The 19,308-nt window shown below is 46.2% G+C and overlaps 1 protein-coding gene and 1 long non-coding RNA gene across 2 annotated transcripts in view; one reads left to right on the top strand and one right to left on the bottom strand.

Annotated features, from left to right (window-relative positions):
- Positions 1 to 10,178, top strand: part of SLC25A10 (solute carrier family 25 member 10) — a 29,664-nt gene extending 19,486 nt beyond the window's left edge. Inside the window, exons 6-11 of the mRNA XM_040436397.1 lie at positions 875 to 918; positions 1,004 to 1,074; positions 7,733 to 7,825; positions 9,026 to 9,103; positions 9,184 to 9,240; positions 9,343 to 10,178. Coding sequence (XP_040292331.1) covers positions 875 to 918; positions 1,004 to 1,074; positions 7,733 to 7,825; positions 9,026 to 9,103; positions 9,184 to 9,240; positions 9,343 to 9,444 — 445 coding nt within the window. The 3' untranslated portion in view covers positions 9,445 to 10,178. The remainder of the gene's footprint in view (positions 1 to 874; positions 919 to 1,003; positions 1,075 to 7,732; positions 7,826 to 9,025; positions 9,104 to 9,183; positions 9,241 to 9,342) is intronic.
- Positions 6,119 to 15,602, bottom strand: LOC121004236. The gene is made up of 4 exons (XR_005779679.1): positions 15,592 to 15,602; positions 10,831 to 10,837; positions 10,678 to 10,681; positions 6,119 to 6,253 (listed from the first exon to the last, which is right to left on the bottom strand). It is a non-coding gene; the product is annotated as an uncharacterized LOC121004236 (long non-coding RNA).
- Positions 15,603 to 19,308: the final 3,706 nt, after the last annotated feature.

The following is a 19,308-nucleotide window of genomic DNA, read 5'->3' as shown; positions in this document are numbered from 1 at the left end:
CCTGCCTTCGGATATCTGTTGTCCCAATAGTTTCAATGTAGAGATATAAAAGCTGGGAACAAAAATGGACGACCTGTCCTTTCCATCTGCCCGTCATGTTGTCCCTTTAACTTTAATGTAAAGAAACCACGACCGCCGTGTAATCCTGTCTGTTGCAAGTGACGTCCTGCTCCACAGCAGATGACAGTAGACACTATGCAGACTGTTGTGTGCGAAGTGAATCCCATTCAAATCAATGGGTCTTCAAGTGTCTTTTAGACAGATAAATGGACTGGTGAGACCCCTCAGGCGACGTTCACACCACGTTGTTGAACACGTTCACCGTATGCGCGGGAAATCTCCAGCACGTGCCAAATTTAGCCATAATTACCCCAGAGAGGCCAAAAGAGTGCTGACCATCGCCATATTGCCTCCTTTGCTGGCTTGATTAATTTTGCCATCACATTATACACTGCTTATATCCGGGGGTATCAATTGCTGCAGCGGTGGCTGTGACCGGAGGCTGCTGCGCATGTGTATGCCTGACTATGCGTGCTCCAATGGTCCCGGCCGGCGCTCTTTTTCTATAGTGTGCCAGCAGGACCACCGCTGAGAGATTACAGGGTGGTTGTAACCATGGATACGAGCAGCATATAATGTGATGGAAAAATGAATCCAGCCAGCAAAGGAGGCAATATGGACAATCACGATACATTAGTAAGTGCCTTGTAGTAACCTTCTCTACATGATAAATGCCATTTGAAGTCAGACAACCCCTTTAAGCGTTGTTTTTATGATTCAACCCCCTCTAGGCACATGCTCCCAGTGTGATTTGCTTTGTATGTGCCGTCTATGACTTGGATCCTCACCCTCCTGTTTCTTCTTGTTTCACCAGTTACGCCCATGCACTAGACGGCATGTACCGAGTCATCCGAGAAGGTAATTACTATTGGACTTGCTGTATTCATGGTGGGCACAGAATGCCCCCCGCGCTGTGGATGACACTTTGTTATTCTTTATTTAGAGGGGTTCAGGAAGCTTTTCTCAGGGGGAACCATGGCGTCCAGCAGAGGAGCCCTAGTAACGGTCGGACAGGTGAGGCCTCCTAATGTCTGTGTACAGTACTTTTTAATGTAAGGTTAGGTGTCCTCTAATGGAGCAGAAGACAGTCGCTCAGCCCTGTGCCCCTCGGCTCTGATCAGCTCTTTCCTGTTTCATGGGCTCTTGAATAGTCTATAGCCTGGACGTTGCTAACCCTGGAAGTGAGGAAAAAAGCTGATTCCAAGGGTTCCTTCAGACGACCATATTAATGGGTCCGCATCTGTTCTGCAATTTTGCATCACTGGTGCGGACTCATTCATTTCAATGACAGTGTGCTGTCCGCATCCGTAGTTCCGTTCCACGGCCCCTCAAAAAAGATAGAGCATGTCCTATTCTGGTCCTGGGCTTTTTCTATCATAGTGCCGGCCATGTGCGGTCCGCAAAATGCGGAATGCACACAGGCCGGTACGGTCATCTGAATGACCCCAAACTGAACGGGACCCAGCTGAGGATTATTACCCAGTGTGGGGGTCTCGGCAGCCAGACCCTCACAGAACTGAATTCTCCTTTGCAAAATGAGATTTACCTTGCACTCCTCTATCAGACTGCAGGCACCTGTATGTACTGTTTCATAGGCGTTACTCTTTTTCGCCCTTTGCCTTGACACCTGTTACCCCTGGGTCTGGACACCCTTTACCCTGGTATGCGGTGTGTATCTTCTGGTCATTCAGTGTCCTGGTATACCATATGGGTCCTGGTCTCCTGGGTCTCTCATACTTCGTGCCCCAATTCCATTTCTATGCAGATTTGCGGTCACGGATTTTCATGCAGCAGATCCTCGGAGCTGTACAGTGCCAGCAGGGCTTACTTGTGCATCGCCGGACTTGTGAGTCAAGATGGCAGCCCGCATGTCTTCGCTGGCGAACACTGCGAACTGGCCATCACTGCCGCTAAAGATGGGACATTTCCTATATTTTGCGGATCGCGGACCCAGTCAAGTCAGTGGGTCCGCACCGCAATACAGGATTCACACGGCCGGTGCCTGTACATTACAGACTGCTATTTGCGGTCCGCAGCACGGGCACGGTGACTATACGGTTGTGTGAATGAGCTCTTAGGGGAGGATTTTCATCAGATCGCCCTGCCAGCTAGTCGGAGTGAGCTGGTGATCATTCCTTCTTGGATTATTGGGTCAACTGTTGATATCTGATGCACCAGTAGCAGATCTTTCAGGATTTTGTCATATCATAGTGATGAACCTGGGGAAACGTAGTAGGACGCTGTCATTAAAGGGGTATGCCATCCCCAAACGCCATTTTAATTTGGCTGGACAGTATCATATCTAAAGTAAATAGTGCACTCCTTGCTGCTCTGTTCCAGCAATGAGGCTCCAGTCCACACTGCTGGTGCCCAGCATGAGAACATCCAGATGGGGTCATGTTCACCGGTGATGTGACCCACCAATGACTTGCTGCTTGGGGACACTTTACTTCTGTGGCCTGTGAATGGCTGTATTAGCGCACGTGACCCCGTTCAGAAGTTTACACACCAGGGATCGGAAGGAGTGCGCACCGGAGCAGCGGGGAGTGCGTTTTTTTTAATTTATTTTTTACTTGGGGTACAACACTGTCTGGGGCCAAGTTACAATGGAGTGTAGGGCTGGAATACCCTTTTTAAGGGATTTAGCAGGGTGTAATAGGAGTCGGTTGCAGTACTGGCTCGCCCTTGTCAGGGCGGTTGTGTCTGCCAGGGCTGCTAGGGTGAAAGTAAGGACATCACCACCCTCTGGTAATCATTAACCCCTACTCCCCTGTGTGCGCTACTGCTTGATACGATTTTTGTATGTACTGTTCAAGTGATTCTTTATCTCACTAAAATCATATTAATCTGGCCACAAGGTCGAGTTTTGATAGGCTGGTTAAGGTAACGTAGTAATGGATGACTACACACAGTGGGTTTGGTCTGCACTCAGGGCAGTCGCCTTATTTGCCCAGCGTTTCTTCTTACTTAGGCGTTACTCTGCAGACGCCTTCATCGATCTGATATATATCAGGGTGCAACGTCGGACTGGCACACCCAGGTTCCAGAGGAACCTAAGATGGTCCCAGGCTAGTGGGCCCTAAAAGGTCCGGGAGAAAACTAAAATTTGGAGCCAATAATCTGCCACTACTAGGGTTTATTTCTATAGCTCAAAACCTATTGAACTTTTATTGATGATATGAGGGTTGGGCCACGAGAATAATTAACTCTGGTGGGCCCAAGGAATCCCAGTCCGACCCTGGCTGGGAGCCTCGGGGGTCCCTGATTTCCCTCTCTGAGTAGAGCTTTAGTGCTCTTGTCAGTCCACTGCTCCATTCACTTCTATGGGACCGGCCTAGGCTGTTGGATTTTAAACATCCTTGTATTCTTGAGGAGATAAGCCACCAGTAGAGGCTTTCTTCCCTCTACTATTCACAACACATGCATGCTCAGCCTCAGTGGGGAGCGGGAGAGACAGCCATGCAGAGGTCGCAATGATGCCTGTACAAGCGTCATAGACGCCTGTTCAGGCCATTTTACTCCCTAGAAAAAGTCTAAGGCGTACCGATACACCTTAGACTTTTCTCTGCCATTCATCAGCGCAGTGAGCGCTGTGAACGGCACGGGCAGCGCACCGATGCTGCTGCTGCTGCCTGAAACAACCAATGTCCAAGCTCCTTACAGTGAGGAGCTTTGTGATTGGTCAGTTTGAGTGGCTGCCGGAGCTTATGGCACACTGCTCTGAAGTAACTAGGAAAGAGGTGCACGCGATTGTCACTGGCGGGGTAAGTGGCCTTGCTGCAGCGCCTTGTTTTAACTTGTTCAGCCTCACACGCTGTATGAGGCTAATCCGGCTGTGTGCGCCCTGTCAGGGACCAGCCCTGCTAGTAGTAACTGTTCGCACAGGTTACCCATAAGTGACGGCCGGCAGCATGGTGAGTGTTGTGTCACCAACAACGTTTCAGTTTCCCGCGCTTATCTGTAGTGTACAGCTCCTAATGTGCAGGGAGCGTGCGTCATGAGGACGGGAGTACAGTACAGCTGTTACCCATAGCAACCGGAGACGGCCTGTTCTGTAATTAGAGGAAGCAGCCCCAGTCTGTTCCTAAGTCACAGTCTGGCAGATTGGCACTGTTCTGGGGGTAATGTGGCTGATGGGGTTATGACTTAAGAACAGACTTTGGCTGCTTCCTCTAATTACAGAACAGGCCGTCTCCAGTTGCTATGGGTAACAGCTGTACTGTACTCCCGTCCTCAGCACGCTGCCTGCACATTAGGAGGGCTGCTGCCCCATGGTTACTTGATGGGCCTTCAGGGCCTAATATGGCTGGTACTGTTCTGCCTGGGGGTAACATGACTGGCCCATGTGATGGATGGCAAACCCCAGTGACCGGCGGCACAGAAACAGCAGCAAAAATTTAAGGGATTGTCCCAGAGAGCACTAGAACATGGTAACCAAGGTGGGGCCCCCAGCGATCATGCACTTGAAGGGGACATGTCTGTTTTAGTAAAAACTTGCATTTCCCATGCAATAACAATTCTGAAGAGTCAATTCTTGTGACTCTATATTGTACCATTCCTCTATTATTCCTACTAGAACTTATGAAAAAATTGTTAGTAGTCTGCAATAAAGGTCCAGCGGGGGGTTACCAGTTGACAGCACTGGTTGAATAATATCAGGCTGTGCAGTGACACCCCATCTGGACAACTGCTAGGAAGTCATTCATAACGAATAGCAGAAATAAGAGGATTGGTGCAACATAAGGTTATAAGAATAGATGCTCCAGGATTGTTATTATATGGGGGGGGGGGGGGGGGGGTGCAAGTAGTTTCCGAAACAGACAAATGAGGAGAGGTGAGGGGTCCTCTTTAACGACAGGTGATAAATATCGATCTTAGGACAAACCCTTTAAACCTCATAAAATCACTGCAATAGTGACCTCAGTGGTGCCGACCCCTCAGCCCAACAGTGACCTCAGTGGTGCCGACCCCTCAGCCCAACAGTGACCTCAGTGGTGCCGACCCCTCAGCCCAACAGTGACCTCAGTGGTGCCGACCCCTCAGCCCAACAGTGACCTCAGTGGTGCCGACCCCTCAGCCCAACAGTGACCTCAGTGGTGCCGACCCCTCAGCCCAACAGTGACCTCAGTGGTGCCGACCCCTCAGCCCAACAGTGACCTCAGTGGTGCCGACCCCTCAGCCCAACAGTGACCTCAGTGGTGCCGACCCCTCAGCCCAACAGTGACCTCAGTGGTGCCGACCCCTCAGCCCAACAGTGACCTCAGTGGTGCCGACCCCTCAGCCCAACAGTGACCTCAGTGGTGCCGACCCCTCAGCCCAACAGTGACCTCAGTGGTGCCGACCCCTCAGCCCAACAGTGACCTCAGTGGTGCCGACCCCTCAGCCCAACAGTGACCTCAGTGGTGCCGACCCCTCAGCCCAACAGTGACCTCAGTGGTGCCGACCCCTCAGCCCAACAGTGACCTCAGTGGTGCCGACCCCTCAGCCCAACAGTGACCTCAGTGGTGCCGACCCCTCAGCCCAACAGTGACCTCAGTGGTGCCGACCCCTCAGCCCAACAGTGACCTCAGTGGTGCCGACCCCTCAGCCCAACAGTGACCTCAGTGGTGCCGACCCCTCAGCCCAACAGTGACCTCAGTGGTGCCGACCCCTCAGCCCAACAGTGACCTCAGTGGTGCCGACCCCTCAGCCCAACAGTGACCTCAGTGGTGCCGACCCCTCAGCCCAACAGTGACCTCAGTGGTGCCGACCCCTCAGCCCAACAGTGACCTCAGTGGTGCCGACCCCTCAGCCCAACAGTGACCTCAGTGGTGCCGACCCCTCAGCCCAACAGTGACCTCAGCTAAATTTCAAATTGTCTAAATTTGCCATATATGCATGGAAGACAGTTCTAGAGTACTAGTAATGGTTTCCGTGCATAAATAGCAACCCCTTAATGTTATGTAGGCCTTCGTATTAACTATTTAAATTACTGTAACTTTCGTACTCCTCATCGGCTAAAAATGGTAAGAGGAGTATTTTTACTCTTCCAGAAAAAATATAGCGCGACCTCTGCAGCCATGCATGCTCAGCCGACGGGTAGTGGGATAGATGGCTGTCGTCCACAGGAGCTATTTGCCGAGAGTTAACTCATGTTTATGGCCGGTTTCACAGACAAGAAATGTCTGGTTATTGCCATAATGCAGCTACAGTCCTGATAAGATTTCACTGATTGTGCAGTTCAGCTACTAAACAAACCTTTCCTGGCCCGACGTGCACTCTATCTTATCTGCCACTAGATAGCGCTGTAACACAGGGATTCTGCTGTGCTGGATGTGGCCACTGGGAGCAGGCAGGGAGGACATGCCCAATCCCTCCCTTTCTCCAGGAACCAGTCAAATGGAAACGACTCCAGCGTCTCACCGCGCTGGATATGGAAACCCCTACAAGCGCAGACTGATTGATGGTCAGAGGGGTAAAATGGCAGGTTCATAGTAATAGGGAACGTTGTCCAGCCTGAGTAAATGGTGAAAAAAGTTGGTCTTTGGAGCAAAACTTACAGGGGTTGTCCATGGAAAAAAAATGTTCAAAGCCGCTCAGCCTGGTGTAAATACTCCCCTCATTGATCCCCCACCGAGGCTGTCCAGTTTCCTGCCGTTTCCCACTCCCTGCTGCAGCGATGACTCCCCATGATGCAGCCATTGTCTGATGGAAGACTGGAGGAAAGACGATCTCAAAAGTGACCGAAATTCTGAAAAAAAACATATAAATGCATTAGTGGTCGGTATACAAAGAAGACACATTCTGCATCATGTCCCACCCCGTGACTTCATTAAAGGGCTTATCTGGGACACTTATGGCATATTGACAGGACGAGCCATAAATGTCAGATAGGTGCAGGTTCCACCTCTCAGACCCACTCCTACCTCCTGAACAGGGCCCTGAAGTGAACGGACAACACACTGCGCATGCGCAGCATGCTCTCAATTCACTACTATAGGACTTCCGAAAATAGCTGAGCCAACACTTGACTTTGTCCCATAGCAGTGATTTGGAAGATGCACGGCTTCCTCTCCCTTCACTTTGAGATAGGTTTGGTTTCTACCTTTGGGATCCACTCCTATGTGACATTTTTGGCTGATCCTGTCGATATGCCATAAGTGTCCCCAGGGTTTTCCGAAATGTTATCTTTGGGATAGGCCATCAGAATCTGATTGGTGGGGGTCCAACACCTGGGACCCCTGCCGATCAGCAGAAGGCGCTGCAACCTTCTCTCTGCCTACCAAGCACAGCGCCGTGCTTGGTATCACTCTCTGCCCCATTCACTTCAATGGAGCTGAGCTGCGTCTAGTCCACGTGACCGATGAACGTGACGTTACTCAGCCTAGGAAAAGCTGAGAGAAGGCCATAGCGCTACTGCGAGCACCGATGTCTTCTTGAACAGCGGAATAGGTCATCAGTATTTAAATCTCAGAAAACCCCTTTAATGATGTCACAGGGTTCCCTAGTAATTACCCGAATACAGAAGTGGTGGTTTCTGCGTTTGGGGACACAGTGCCCAGTGTGAGCGCTGTTATGTGGGGTGGAAGGGGTTAACATCTATCCAGCTCTTCTTCAGTCCCTTTTAGTTTTTGCTCCCATACTCCTTGTCCTATGTCTTAGTCGTCGTCCTCCTCTCCTTTGTGTCTTGCAGCTGGCCTGCTATGATCAAGCCAAGCAGTTGGTGCTGAACACGGGGTACCTGTCTGACAACATTTTCACACACTTTTTGGCCAGCTCCATCGCAGTAAGTATTTTTTTTTTTCTCCATTTTAAAACACCTTGATTTCTGGGGTATAGCAGCGCAGAATCCTGTATCTGATGTCCAGGACGGGCAGTAAAGCAAATGTTATAACTTGGTAGCAGGGCCGTTGGCATATTAGTGGTACCCAAAGTGTATATGTCCACCATGAGTCAAGGAATGATCCAGTTCTATCAGAGACAGCAAACTGTCTATGTAAAGGGGTTTCCCGGGATTTAAAGGGGTATTCCGGTTATAAGCAATTATCACCTATCCACTGGATAGGTAATAAATGCTCCGTCGATCTCTGGGAGCCCCACCAGTCAGCAGAAGAGGGGACCACGGTGCACCATTTTCCCTGAGCATGCGCCCATCTGCTCCATACAAAGTCTATGACACTAATGAAAGTAGTCCAGCCTGGCTCACTGTGGTCCCTGCGTTCTGCTGATCGGGACCCCAGGGGTGCACCACCAATGAGGCCAGGTGAGGCGATCACCTCAGGCAGCACCAGGTAGGGACAAGAGGGGGCAGCAGAATGGCCTTGGGGAATGAGCGCTTTCATTGTGGCAAATGGGTTAGGTTAAGAAGCGCCGTTTCAGTTTTCGCCTCGGGCAGCAGAAAGGCGAGGTGCACCCCTGGATCTAGTATGAAGTTGGTGATAATTGCTTCTTCTGGTAATACCCCATTAATATCAAGGTGGGGATCAGTGGGGTCCCATGGGTCCCCACCTAAGGATAAGCCATCAATATTTAACTCCTGGAAGACCCTTTAATAGGAGACACACCAGCTGATATGTATAACCAGTCCCTTACGGCAGGTAGCTGGGTCCAGCTGGGTGTTACCAGTTGGAGATGTCCTTACACAGTCTGACATTGGCAGCACTGAACGGCTGTGGTCAGACTGTGCAGGGACCCCCCCCCCCCCAGCTGGTAACACCCATCTGGACCTTCATTGCAAACTTCCAGTAATTCATTCATAACTTCTAGCAGGAATAATAAAGGAATGTCACATCACAGAGTCAAAAGAATAGATGCCCCAGAATTGTTATTACACGGAGGATGCAAGTAGTTACTAAAACGGACAAGTCAGGAGAGGCGACTGGACCTCACTTCTGTGGTATGCAGTCCCAGCCCCCACCCTGTAGAATCCGTGGAACAATTATGCAGTTATATGCCAGGAAGCTAATCAGCCTTTTGTCCCATGCAGGGCGGGTGTGCTACATTCCTTTGTCAGCCCCTGGATGTCCTGAAAACACGACTTATGAATTCCAAGGGGGAGTACAAGGTAAGATCCGTGTCTCCGTACAGGCGGCCGCTCCATGCGTTGCGTTGTAACCTCTTGGTTTTACCTCCTTTGTCCTCTAGGGGGTTGTACACTGCACAGTGGAGACTGCAAAACTGGGACCTCTGGCCTTTTATAAGGTAATTGCACCTGAAAACTGGGGTCATAAAACTGGGTTGGGGTTAAATGGTCTTGATGCTTTTTTCCATCGTTCTAACAATCTTACTCTTCTTGGTTCTCAGGGTCTTGTTCCAGCTGGCATCAGACTCGTCCCTCACACCGTCCTGACCTTCGTGTTCCTGGAGCAGCTGCGGAAATATTTTGGCATCCGTGTTCCGGCATAGTATTGGTTGTGGGGGTCATGGCTGATCCTTCTTACGATCCATCCTGCGGCCACTATTGAGCAGGACATATGGACTATCAGTGTCCCCCGTATTATTTGTGGACAGACGGGATCTGCTTCAGTGAAGTCGATCCTGGAGAATGGAACGGAGACTGTCCGTGTAGAGGAGAAGACTTCTCCAACCAACTAGACCTTAGATTATGATCATAACTGTAGATCTTCTAATTAACATGGGGCATACATGACTCCTTGCTAGATACCGCTACCAAAAGAACTTTCCCGTAACCCTTCTATGTGAAACAAGGTTGACCTGAGCCATAGCCGACTGGTTACTAGTGGTGTCAAAGTGGCATGAAGCCGCAGCGGCCAACCATCAGTTCCTTCTTGTGCCTGTCTGCAGGAAGTGAAGCATTGGAAGCAGATGTGTGCTATGTCTCCCTGGATTAATTCAGTATTACGCTAGCCAATAACGCGTCGTGATTCGTAGCGCATGTGATGTCGTCCTGACCTGCTGATCGGGTTCTCCGGATACCTACCTTGGCTGTTTAACTGTCTCATTAGTAATTTTATGTCTTGTAATTCTTGGGAATGATGAATTTTAATAGGAAGCACTTGTGATTCGGTAAAAATATGGTTAATGTGCCAAGGATCAAAACAATAGTGTTATTTAAATGAGTCTAATGTATTTTACTGTAAACTGATGAATAAAATGAATAGTTTTATTACTAGCGGTGAGTAGCGTGATACTTATAATGATAACAAAGTGTCTGTTTTTGTTCACTTTTTTTTTCTTAATTTTAAAAATTTTGTTTTGTAAAAAATTTAAGAAATACTTCACATTGGAAAATGACTGTATACGAGGAGTCTATTTTTTTTTTTTGTTTGTTTTGTCGAAAAATTGGAAACTAGAACATAGTAACATAGTACATAAGGCCGAAAAAAGACATCTGTCCATCCAGTTCGGCCTGTTATCCTGCAAGTTGATCCAGAGGAAGGCAAAAAAAAAACCCTGTGAGGTAGAAGCCAATTTTCCTCACTTTAGGGGAATAAAAAATCAGAATAACTCCCTGGATCAAAGACCCCTCTCTAGTAGCTATAGCCCAGTGTTTCCCAACCAGTGTGCCTCCAGCTGTTGCAAAACTACAACTCCCAGCATGCCCGCACAGCCAAAGGCTGTCCGGGCATGCTGGGAGTTGTAGTTTTGCAACAGCTGGAGGCACACTGGTTGGGAAACACTGCTATAGCCTGTAATATTATTACACTCCAGAAATACATCCAGGCCCCTCTTGAATTCCTTTATTGTACTCACCATCACCACCTCCTCAGGCAGAGAGTTCCATAGTCTCACTTCTCTTACCGTAAAGAATCCTCTTCTATGTTTGTGTACAAACCTTCTTTCCTCCAGACGCAGAGGATGTCCCCTCGTCACAGTCACAGTCCTGGGGATAAATAGATGATGGGAGAGATCTCTGTACTGACCCCTGATATATTTATACAAAGTTATTAGATCTCCCCTGAGTCATCTTTTTTCTAAAGTGAATAACCCTAATTTTGATTATCTTTCAGGGTACTGTAGTTGCCCCATTCCAGTTATTACTTTAGTTGCCCTCCTCTGGACCCTCTCCAGCTCTGCTATGTCTGCCTTGTTCACAGGAGCCCAGAACTGTACACAGTACTCCATGTGTGGTCTGACTAGCGATTTGTAAAGTGGTAGGACTATGTTCTCATCACAGGCATCTATGCCCCTTCTGATGCAACCCATTATCTTATTGGCCTTGGCAGCAGCTGCCTGACACTGGTTTTTACTGCTTAGTTTGCTGTTTATTAAAATTCCTAGATCCTTTTCCACGTCAGTGTTACCGAGTGTTTTACCATTTAGTATGTACGGGTGACTTGCATTATTCCTTCCCATGTGCATAACTTTACATTTGTTAGTGTTAAACCTCATCTGCCACTTATCTGCCCAAGCCTCCAATCTATCCAGATCCCTCTGTAGTAGTATACTGTCCTCTTCAGTGTTAATTACTTTACACAGTTTAGTGTCATCTGCGAAAATTGATACTTTACTATGCAAGCCTTCTACAAGATCATTAATAAATATATTGAAGAGAATAGGGCCCAATACTGACCCCTGAGGTACCCCACTAGTGACAGCGACCCAATCTGAGTGTGTACCACTAATAACCACCCTCTGTTTTCTATCACTCAGCCAGTTACTTACCCACATAAAGATGTTTTCTCCCAGTCCGAGCATTCTCATTTTATATACTAACCTTTTATGTGGTACAGTGTCAAATGCTTTGGAGAAGTCCAGATATACGACATCCATTGATTCGCCGCTGTCAAGTCTAGAACTTATCTCCTCATAGAAACTGATTAAATTAGTCTGACATGACCGATCCCTCACGAAGCCATGCTGATATGGCGTTATTTGCTTATTTCAGTTGAGATGCTCTAAGATAGCATCTCTCAGAAAACCTTCATACAGTTTACCCACAACAGATGTTAAACTTACCGGCCTATAGTTTCCAGGCTCTGTTTTTGGACCCTTTTTGAATATTGGCACCACATTTGCCATGCGCCAATCCTGTGGGACATTCCCTGTCAGTATAGAGTCTGCAAATATCAGAAATAAGGGTCTGGCTATGACATTACTTAATTCCCTTAGGATACGGGGGTGTATGCCATCCGGTCCAGGCGATTTGTCTATTTTAATCTTTTTAAGTCGCTGTTGTACTTCTTCCTGGGTCAGACAGGACACTTTTAATGGGGAATTTATTTTTACATTCAGCATTTCATCTGACAGTTTATTTTCCTCAGTGAATACATTGGAGAGAAAAATATTTAACAGCTTTGCTTTCTCCTCATCGTTCTCTGCGAATCCCCCCCTCATTACTCTTTAAAGGGCCGACACCTTCAGATTTATACTTTTTAACATTTATATAATTGAAGAACATTTTAGGGTTAGTTTTACTCTCTCTAGCAATTAATCTCTCGGTCTCTAGTTTGGCCGCTTTTATTTGTTTTTTACATGTTCTATTTTTTTCCTTATAGTTTTTCAGTGCTTCCGTGCTACCCTCCTGTTTTAGTGATTTATATGCTTTCTTTTTGTCATTTATTGCTTTCTATTTATCCACATTGTTTTTTTCTTGTTCTTTAACCTTTTATTACCATACGGTATGTACCTCTCACAATGAGATTTTAGGATGCTTTTAAAGATATCCCATTTTGTGGCTGTATTTTTATTTGTGAGGACTTTGTCCCAGTTAGTTAGGCCTATGGCCTCTCTTAGTTTGCTAAATTTTGCTTTTTTGAAGTTTGGTATTTTTGTTCCTCCCTGTAGAAACACTCTTTTGAATGATAATTGGAAGGTTATTACTTTATGGTCACTATTTCCCAGGTGTCCCCCAACCTGCACATCTTCTGTCAGGCCTATTGATTAAGGCCCCCTGCACACAAACGTGTGCTTCCCGTTGCCATATTGCGGATCCGCAATACACGGGTGCCATTCCGTGGGCATTCCGCATAACTGATGCGGACCCATTCACTTGAACGGGTCCGCAAATCCGGAGATGCAGAATGGTACGGAGTGCTTCCGTGGGGTTTCGTCCCGTACTTCCGTTCCGCAAAAAGATAGGAAATGTTCTATCTTTTTGCGGAACGGCCGGATCGCGGACCCATTCAAGTGAATGGGTCAGCGATCCGCTGTGGCTGTCCTACAGACTGTGTTTGTGCATTGCGGGCCGCAGCATGACGACGGGGGGCACACGTTCGTGTGCAGAGGGCCTTATACTGTTTTTTTTAAATATTTTTTAAAGGATTCTATTGTAGAAAAAAAAATAATTCACAATGGAAAATATGACTGTATATGAGGTATTTTTTTTTTCTTTTTTAATAATTTTATTTTGTAGAAAACAAATTAAGAAATACTTCACAATGGAAAATGACTGTATGCGAGGTCCTTTTTTTCATCTAATTTAAGAATTTTATTTTTTAGAGAAATGTTATGAAAAGCTTCACATTGGAAACTATGACTGTATACACGCTTTTTTTCTTTTAATGTTTTTTTTTTTTTTTTTCTTTCATTTTGGTTAATATGGTATATGCTAAAAAAAAATGCAAAATTCATTTTGGGTTAGAAGGTAACTATAACCCCATGCTCTAAAATATATCATAGTCCTGAACCTACTAAGTCCCATTACAGGGATTGGCCCAAGATTAAAATTTATCATCTACAAACAGGATCAAAGATTAGCGACTGATCGGTGGTGGTCTGATCACTGGGACCACTCCAGTCATGAGACTAGGGGTCCCTTTCCCCAATTTGAACGGATCATGTGCATTGCATCTCCATTCAAAATCTATGGGACTGGCAGAGATAATCGAGTACAATGCTCTGTTACCTCTACCAATCCCATAGAGTTTGAATGGAGCAGCATTCCTAACACTAAGGGCTCTTTCACACGAGCGGATCCTGTGCGTGTAATCCGCTGCGTGAAAGAGACCCAAGCCCCATTTCGGACAGCTGAGACAGAGCATTGACATGATTGATAATGCTCCATGTCTCTCTGATCTTTTTACTATAAAATCACAGTGAGATAAAGTTGTCACTGTGATTTTGTAGCAATGAGATCACAGAGAGGATCAATCGTGTTAATGCTCTGTGTTTCTGCTGTCCGGAACGGGGCTTTGCTCTCTTTCACGCAGTGGATTACCCGCACGGGATCCGCTCGTGTGAAAGAGCCCTAAGGGCTCTTTCAGACGGGCGTGTCCTGTGCGGAAATCACTCTGTGTGTGAATGTGATTCCCCGTTACGGACACTGTTTGTTTTGCAGGAGCACACTGCATTAGGACTATTTCACATTTCCGTTTTTCACTGACGTGTGCTGTCCGCATTTTCCACGTACCCATTGATTTTAAATGTGTCTTTACATTTCAGTATTTTCTTACTGACCGTGGGTCGGTAAAAAAATCACGGGGACATGCAATGCTTTGATCCGTGATGCAGACCAAGCACGCCCTTAGAAGTGTATGGGTCCGTTAAAATCACTGAAACACATCCGTGTTGTGTCCGTTTTTCACTGAAGACTAATAGGAGATTCCATGGAAATTGATTTTCACATGGATGGTAAAAACGGACACACGGATGAAACACGTACGCTTTTTTTCACTGATATGACACTGACATGGAAAAGCCTTAGGGCTCATGCACACGAAAGTATTTTCTTTTAGTGTCCGTTCTGTTTTTTTGTGTGGACCGTATGCGGAACCATTCATTTCAACGGGTCCGCAAAAAAATGGAAGTAAGGCCTATTCACACGTCCGCAATTCTGTTCCGCATTTTGCGGAACGGAATTGCGGACCCATTCATTTGTATGTGCTGCCCAGATACAGAATTGCGGACCTGCACTTCCGGGTCCGCCATTCCGTTCCCGAAAAAAATAGAACATGTCCTATTCTTGTCCGCAATTGCAGACAAGAATAGGCATATTCTATTAGTGCCTGCGATGTGCGGTCCACAAAATTCAGAACGCACATTGCCGGTGTCTGTGTTTTGTGAATCCGCAAAACACACTACGGACGTGTGAATGGAGACTTACTCCGTGTGCATTTCCGTTCCGCAAAAACAGAACATGTCCTATTATTGTCCGCATTACGGACAAGGATAGGACTGTTCTATTAGGGGCCAGCTGTTCCGTAAAATACGGAATGCACACAGACGTCATCCGTGTTTTTTGCGCACTGCAAAATACATAGTCGTGTGCATGAGACCTTTTACCGATTTATAATGCTGTGTGTCTCTGCATTACTTTACTGCTACAGAATTATACTGACATAATGCTATCAGTATAATTCAGTAGATACAGGTCATGCAGAGAAACAGCATTATAAATCGGTATAATGCTATGCGCTCCTGCAAAACGAGCAGTGTCCATAACGGGAATTCATGCTCACACGTGGAGCGGGATTTTATGTGATGGATCAGAACACAATACTCTAAGTTGGTGAAGTGAAATGAGAAAAATATATAAATAAAACTATTGTTTAGAAATAGAAAACAGAAAATTGGCATGTGCGTATGTATTCACCTCCTTTGTTAGGAAGCCCATAAAAAGCTCTGGTGCAACCAATTACCTTCAGAAGTCACATCATTAGTGAAATGATGTCACCTGTGTGCAATCTAAGTGTCACACAATCTGTCATTACATATACACACAAGAGGCATCACTAACCAAACACTACCATGAAGACTAAGGAACTCTCCAAACAAGTAAGGGACAATGTTGTTGAGAAGTACAAGTCAGGGTTAGGTTATAAAAAAAATATGCAAATCTTTGATGATACCCAGGAGCACCATCAAATCTATCATAACCAAATGGAAAGAACATTGCACAACAGAAAACCTGTCAACAGACGGCCGCCCACCAAAACTCACGGACCGAGCATGGAGGGCATTAATCAGAGAGGCAGCACAGAGACCTGAGGTAACCCTGGAGGAGCTGCAGAGTTTCACAGCAGAGACTGGAGTATCTGTACATAGGATGACAATAATCCGTACGCTCCATAGATTTCGGCTTTATGGCAGAGTGGTCAGAAGAAAGCAATTACTTTCAGCAAAAAACAAAAAGGCACGTTGTGAGTTTGCGAAAAGGCCTGTGGGAGACTCCCAAAATGTATGGAGGAAGGTGCTCTGGCCTCATGAGACTAAAATTTAACTTTTCGGCCATCAAAGAAAACACTATGTCTGGCGCAAACCCAACACATCACATCACCCAAAGAACACCATCCCCACAGTGAGACATGGTGGTGGCAGCATCATAGTGGGGGGATGTTTTTCAGCAGCCGGGACTGGGAAACTGGTCAGAGTTGGGGGAAATATGGATGGTGCTAAATACAGGGATATTCTTGAGCAAAACCTGTCCCACTCTGTGCGTGATTTGAGGCTAGGACGGAGGTTCACCTTCCAGCAGGACAATGACCCCAAACACACTGATAAAGCAACACTTGAGTGGTTTAAGGGGAAACATGTAAATGTGTTGGAATGGCCTAGTCAAAGCCCAGATCTCAATCCAATAGAAAATCTGTGGTCAGACTTAAAGATTGCTGTTCACAAGCGCAAACATCCAACTTGAAGGAGCTGGATCCGTTTTGCAAGGAGGAACGGGCAAAAATCCCAGTGGTAGGATGTGGCAACTGCTCATAGAGACTTATCCAGAGCGACTTGGAGCTGTGATTGCCGCAAAAGGTGGCTCTACAAAATATTGACATTAGGGGGGTGAATAGTTCTGCACATTGACTTTTTCTGTTATTTTGTCCTATTTGTTGTTTGCTTCACAATAAAAAAAAAACATCTTCAAAGTTGTCGGCATGTTCTGTAAGCTAAATGATGCAAAGCCTCAAATAATCCATGTTAATTCCAGGTTGTGAGGCACCAAAACACGAAAAAAGTCAAGGGGGTGAATACTTTTGCAAGGCACTGTACGTCTTTTGTCTTCAATCTGGACGTTAAAATACAACTGCCTGAACCCAACCTGATGACACTAATACTAGGGAAATCCACCTTTTATTCTTCCTACATATGACCGCTCAATCTGTCACCTCAAGATGCCAGGAGTTCTGTAAAGTATCTGAACCCCTCCGGCCGTGTGGAGAATTCTACTAGAAAGTCATTTCTGAGGCACCATCCTGGAAATGTCACACTAGTTTTGCCGAAGATGTAAATTATTTTCAAACGTACTGAGGTGAATGTACATATTACATTTTCTCTGACACACTTGGGAACGTGGTTGATAAAAAAGTAATGGCTGCACACACATACAAACAATAAAGCCTTATACCTACTATAAATGGATCCATGGAAGCTCTTTGCGCACATTTTTGATCAAACTTGTGTCGGGCCCATCTACCAGGCGTCAAGGTGGCTTCCGCAGACGGGTCCCTAACACTAATATTTTTTTATCAACCATGTTTGCTTGATGGATATGCACCTATGACTATGAATAAGAATGCGCTAGTCTAAATCTTCCTGTAACACTTGGGAACGTGTCTTCAGAAAATGACCTAGGGACGCATTTTATTACATTTTTACTTAAAGGGTTAACAGACTGGAGAACGAGCCATCAGATTTGACTGTGAATGGCATTCCGCAGCCTGCAATGTACTGTGAAGCCTAGAAGCTACAGAATCTAAATGAAGCAACATTTTTCCTATTACAAAATTGATTTTTAAAGGGTTACTGAGTTTTCGTAAAACTTTTGATATGTCGTAGAGATGGCTTGTTCTCCAGCCTGTCTCCATCAAACCAAAGGAGAGAGGGGACGGAGGGGGAGTCATCAGAGCAGTATTCTACAGCTGCCATGTACTGTAATACATGAAAGCTACAGATGCCAAACAAAACAGTTTAAAAATAAATAAATACAAAAATCATCTTAAAGGGGTTATCCGTGAATTTTTATATTGATGCCCTCAAGAGTCCGACTGAATGGGACCGACGATTACATCACTGGCTAAGGCCTAAACGCTAACTGAGTGCCGAGGCCTCTTCAAATAGCTGAGCGTCAGTAAAATGATATACATTTAAAGAGGACCTTTCATTACAATAAAGAATCTAAACTAAGTATGCTGACATGGAGAGCGGCGCCCAGGGATCTCCCTGCACTTACTATTATCCCTGGGCGCCGCTCCGTTCTCCCGGTATAGGCTCCGGTATCTTCAGATTTTCGGCTCAACCAGGCTATGAGCTGAGCGCTGCGATTGGCCAGCGCTACAGCCTGGGAGAAGGAGACGCCGGCAGGCTCCACCCAGTTGAGCTGAACATATGAAGATACCGGAGCCTATACCGGGAGAACGGAGCGGCGCCCAGGGATAATAGTAAGTGCAGGGAGATCCCTGGGCGCCGCTCTCCATGTCAGCATACTTAGTTTAGATTTTTTATCGTAATGAAAGGTCCTCTTTAAGTAAAAGAAAAAAGCCTCTAAAGGTGTAAATATTTTTAAAGAATTTTCTGTGATCTTTTTCTTTTAATTATCCATGTAATTTAAATGAGAATGCTGAAATCCTGTCGTTTTCACACTAGCCACTCAACTGCAAAATAGACTGATACTTGCTGTTCTGTGGGGATCACTTCTCAGCAGTCATCTCATTATCATTACAGGCAGGAGTGCAATGACAAATACCACCTACAAATAGAGAACACAGGATCCACCATTCGCAGTAGTGTATGATCACAGCTCCCCTTCCCTGCACTGGTTACAGCGCAAGCCCACAGTACTCTCTTATAGAAGTCCATTAACATTTCCTGTCCATTGACTCCCATGGTCCACCGGGCTCCTGTCAATCAGATCTGTAAATGCTGTTAGCAGTTCCGTTAAGATGATTGATGTATTGGAGTTCTGTTCTAATTCCAAATCATTTCTTTGCACTATATACATAAGTACAGATGCAGTATCTTAACTGTGCCAGCAGGTGGCACTGTGTGTCAAGATATGATCACATCCCAGCATACCCGCTACTGTACTCTTATAATAGACCGCCACCTCCCACCACACTGTACTTTACATTACTGTATAAAAATGAGACCCACTTTATTTCAATGTTTTCTCAAAACTAACATGATTAACAACGGCTCTGAAAACAACAATATCTGACATTTTTGTAATATATCCTTACTACTTTCAGGGGTGTCGCTATAGGTGGTGGAGGGGAACCAGTTACACCCAGGTCCGGGTACCTGAGAGGGCTCAAAGGCTCCTAAATCATGTAAGGAGACCATATTATAATGGCACATGGTAGGTGGGGGCCTGTAACAAGTTTTACATTAGAGGGCCCTGATTACTTGCGGTTTTCATTAAAGGGAATCTGTCAC

The sequence above is a fragment of the Bufo bufo genome, chromosome 6, assembly GCF_905171765.1.
Source record: "Bufo bufo chromosome 6, aBufBuf1.1, whole genome shotgun sequence".
NCBI lineage: Eukaryota > Metazoa > Chordata > Amphibia > Anura > Bufonidae > Bufo > Bufo bufo.
This window is presented reverse-complemented; position numbering and strand designations above follow the sequence as displayed.